The sequence below is a fragment of the Pantherophis guttatus genome, chromosome 18 (assembly GCF_059756535.1).
Source record: "Pantherophis guttatus breed Tessera chromosome 18, ASM5975653v1, whole genome shotgun sequence".
Taxonomy (NCBI): Eukaryota; Metazoa; Chordata; class Lepidosauria; order Squamata; family Colubridae; genus Pantherophis; species Pantherophis guttatus.
This window is the reverse complement of record NC_142080.1, coordinates 15,019,878-15,024,505: the sequence shown is the minus strand read 5'-3', so window position 1 is coordinate 15,024,505 and position 4,628 is coordinate 15,019,878. Positions and strand designations below refer to the sequence as shown.

At 48.1% G+C, this 4,628-nt stretch overlaps 1 protein-coding gene across 1 annotated transcript in view; it reads left to right on the top strand.

The window, feature by feature from the left end:
- The first annotated feature begins 2,762 nt into the window (after window positions 1-2,762).
- Window positions 2,763-4,628, top strand: part of SART1 (spliceosome associated factor 1, recruiter of U4/U6.U5 tri-snRNP) — a 39,843-nt gene continuing 37,977 nt past the window's right edge. The window contains exon 1 of the mRNA XM_034426319.3: window positions 2,763-3,225. Coding sequence (XP_034282210.2) covers window positions 2,880-3,225 — 346 coding nt within the window. The 5' untranslated portion in view covers window positions 2,763-2,879. The remainder of the gene's footprint in view (window positions 3,226-4,628) is intronic.

Here is a 4,628-nt window from a genome sequence, read left to right as displayed (position 1 = left end):
GGGCGCGGCGAGGCGGAAAGCGCCATCTTTGTGACTGGAACCGGAGAGGCGCCGCCCGAGTGGACGCCATGTTGGGCGTCGCGGCTATTAAACGCTGCGGCGGCCATATTGAGGACGGGCGGGCGTCGCGGCTATTGAACGCCGCGGCGGCCATGTTCAGGAAGGGCGCTGGGCGCGGCTAATGGAGCTCGGAGCCGCGGCCATCTTGGGAAAGGGCAGGTGCTTGGCGTCGCGGCTATTGGAATGCCTTGGCGGGCATCTTGGGCGAGAAGTGGGCAAGAGGGGAGAGTCGCCCCCCACACACACGTGAGTGGGTGGGGAGAGGGAGGAAAGAAAGTGCCGCCTCGTTTTTGGGAGAGGTGCCTCTGGGCGTGGACAGAGTGTAAAATAAACATCCTGGACTACCAGCCCCAAAACAAGCAACCCCGCCCAAGCGCCACGTGCCACTCCTCCCCCTCGCCCCCGCAACTCTTCCGGGGTTCCTGGAATCTCCCGGGGTGGGCGGGGCCGATGACGTTATTTTCTGCAGGAGTGGGCGGGGCTTTAAGGGCAGGAGTGCCACTAATGGTAGCTGATTAATTTATTGGAATACTTACAAGGTGTTGCATGCAAAAACATTAAAATAACTCAAGAGTCTTGTGGTGTCTTCTAAATAAAATAACATTTTTGCAGTAATTTATATCACACTTTTCAGAGTAAATTTCCAAAGTCCTTACAAGACTAAAATACAGCCTATTGCATAAAAATAAACCTCTAGAACAGGGATGCCCAATGGCGACTTTAAAACTGGCTGGGAAATTCTAGGAGTTGAAGTCCGCAAGTCTTAAAATGGCCAAATTTGGACACTCCTGTTTAGACTCCTTCCCACTCGGCAGTGATCTTTGACCTCTTCATTTTCCTTCCTTCATCCATTTTAAGCACAGGCTTGACCTATTAACCACTGAAAGGAGGTGTTGGAAGAAACATCCTTCTAGGTTCCGCTCCAAGTGGGGAAAAAGACACTGGAGACATGGAGACTGCTTGGAAAGATGGTTTAATGGTGGACAGGATCACATGGCTTGAGTTCCTGAACAGAAAAGGGGGCAGATACAGTAAATCCTTGGGTTTTTATGCTCTCTGGCTCTGCATTTCTTGGGGCCCCGAAAGAGTATCCTGATTGGTTGTCAGACTTCCAGGGGGTGGGGGCCTTGCTGGCTGATGGTCACATGTGCTTCCCAGGTCACATGTGGTGAGTTTCTGCTGCTATTGTGTAGAGGGCTAATCCTATCTTTGGCAATTCCTACTATGGCTCTGCCTGAAGGAGGTAGATCTTTGTTATGTAGAATAGACTGGCCCAGGCCTTAATGGCCCATTGACAAAGGGTGGGGGGCAGGAAGGTGGGAGCTGCCCTGTCTGCAAAATATGCTTCTCATATTTCTCACCCAGGGAAATATAATCTGCCTTTTTCATATTTCCCAAAATATTTCACTCTTCCAGGAAAGGGATGGGTGCTAACTTCCTACAGAGGGAAAAACCCTGTAACAAGATTAATGAAGATCATCTGTGTCTTTAGTTGGACATATTTAAAGGAAAGAGAATTAGAGTGTGGAATTTATACTTCTGTCCAGTGAAAATTCACCTTCAAAATAAATTTCAGTGGCCGAGTTCAACAGCCTTCTGAAAAGCACCAACTAATCAACCGCATTTTTATTCTGGTGTCCTGTACGCATTCATGTTATCTAGTTGGGTAATGAAATATCTGCAAGGAAACCATCAAGCTCTGAGAGAATCAAGGACCCCACAGTCCTCCTCCTCTCCCTTTGTAAAGCCCACTTCCTTCTAACACTAGTAATGTTCCCACAGCTCAACCCTGAGCTGCCAATATTCTCATCTGTTGGTGTTCAATTAACCATATACTCTCACATTCTAATTAGTTCATGCTTGCTCCCAATGAAATGTGAACATAAATCAAACAAAGATTGCATTCACATACCAGCTTTACCTGTGTCTGGTACAAGGTTAGCAGATGCAGTGTCAGAAAATGCTAAACTTTCATTAATCTCAGAACTGAGATTTTTTTTTTGCAGATTATCATATTACAGCAACACAGCCCATTTAAATAAAATAAATAAATAAATAAACTTTATTGTCATTTGCCTCTACCTCAATGTTTTTCTAACTTTAGCAACTTTTAGATGTATGGATTTCAACCCCCAAGAATCTCCCAGCCACCATGCTTGGAACTGAAGTCCATTTTAAAGTGGGCAAGTTTTAAAAAACAGTGCCGAGTCTATGATTCAGAGTAGAAAATAGAACAATAGAGTTGGAATTCAATGTATTCAATTCAGAAGAAGGCAGAGAAAAGAAGAGAAGAGAGAATAAATATGGAATGGAATGGAATGGAATAAGAATAAGGGAAGGGAACAGAACAGAACAGAATAACTTTATTGTCACTTTGAATGTACACTAATTGGCATATATTAAAAGTGAAATTTCTTGCATACAGCTCTTAAAGGGCTACCACCTCCAATATTACACCACATAAACATGACAAGATAGATACATAAATAAAAAAATAAATTGCGTATATATGACACAGAGAAACAACACAGAAAACGAAGGAGGAATTAGGCTAATATCCCATTCCTTCTTAAAGAAAATCTTCCCGCCTGCCCCCGAAACACTCAGCGGAGACTTAGAGGCAGCAAAAGAGGAACCAAGCCTTGCGTAGGAACCCATTATTTAGGGAACAAGACCGCCGGCGGAAGGCGTTTCCGCACGGACCGGAAGTGGCACTCTGGCCCCGGAAGTGGTCTGCCGGCAACGAGGAAGCGCCGTTCTGCGCGGTCCTCGGCGGTGTGTGTGTGGGGTGCGGGAGGAGGAGCCGCCATTTTCTCGCAATGGGCTCTTCCAAGCGGCACCGCGACCGCAGCGAGGCCACCGAAGACTCCGCGCCGCCCGCGGCCTCGTCTTCCTCGGCGGCCGGCGCCGCGTCCTCCTCCTCGTCCCGCCACCGGGAGCACAAGAAGCACAAGCACCGCGGCGGCGGAGGCGGCGGCAGCGAACGGCGGAGCAAGAGGAGCCGGAGCCGGGGCGAACGGAGCGGGCGGCGGGGCGGCGGCGGGGATGAGGCCGCCTCCTCTTCCTCCGCCCGGGGCAGCCGCAGCAGCGCCGCCGCCGGGCAGGACGGCGAGACGGGGCGGCGGAGCCAGAGAGAGAAGCGGGAGGAGGGCCACGAGGGCGCAGGTGCGACTCTGGAGGGGGAAGAGTGGGGGGCGGCCTACCTCGCAGGGGTGACGTGAACGGGCAGGGAGTATCGGCAATCCTCCTCTTAAGGTCACAATTGAGCCCAACGTTTTGATCCTTAAGCGAGACAGTGGATAAGTTGAGTCTTGCCCTGTTTTACGACCTTTTCTGCCACTGTCGTAAAGTGAATCACTGCCGTTGATGAGTCAATAACCTGGTTGTTCAGTGAATCTAGTTTCTCAGGTGATTACAAAATGGGATCACAAGATCCCGGGACACTGCATGAGTCAGTTGCTAAATGTCGTGAGTTTTGATCACCTGATCATGTAGATGCTGCAACAGTGGTAACTGTGAAAAACAGTCAGAAGTCATTTCAACGCCATTGCAACTTCAAATGGTCACTAAACGAATTGTTGTACCTATCCAAATGGCTTGTGTGTTAGTGTTGCTTTGCCTCGAGGGATGATTGGAATTGTCATCGGTTATACAGGTAGTCCTCAACTTCCGACCACAATGGAGCCCACCATTTCTGCTAAGTGAGACATTTGTTAATTTGCCCCAGTTGTTAAGTGAATCAATGCAATTGTTAAGTTAATAGCATGATTTTTTAAATGAATCTGGCTTCCCCCACTGACTTCCCTTGCCAGGAGGTCGCAAAGGCAGATCATATGACCCCCAGGAAACTGCAACCATTGTAAATACAAATCAGTTGCCAAGTGTCTTAATTTTGATCACGGGACCATGGTGATGTCACAATGGTCGTAAGTGTGAAAAAGGTCATAAGTCACTTTTTCCAGCTCCGTTGTAACTTTGAACGTTCACTATGCGACCTGCTGTAAGTCAAGGACTACCTGTGTGTGATTTATTAGATTGATGGCCCTCTTCTGTTGGTGCCCTATGAAGCACTGCCTACAGCCCTTTTTCCTCATCTTTGGCAACCTTAAGATGATGGACTTCAACTCTCAGAATTCCCCGGCCAGCCTTGCTCCTTGGGGAGGGCTGCAGCTGCTCTACCCTCCCCTGATTTCAAAGCTGTGAGAATGACTTTTTTCTTGCGTTTGCTCTTTGTGATGATTATTATTATTATTTGGAAAGCAAGAGGATCAATGGCTGAGAATCAGCAATGAATAGATAGATCAAAAAGTGGCTGATGGAAGAAAGATTTAGGGGTTGCCCCATGGCAACAGGGACCCCAAGCTTGGCAACTTTAAGACTCGTGAACTTCAACTCCCAGATTGCACTGGCTGAGGAATTCTGGGAGTTGAACTCCACAAGTCTTAAAAGTTGCCAAGTTTGGGGATCCCCGCCCTAAGGCATCATTAGGAACTGCAATTGCAAGAAAGTTGCTTGCCATTTTTCTGGTCAGGTATAATTGTTAACTGCTTTGCATATGTTGATTTGAC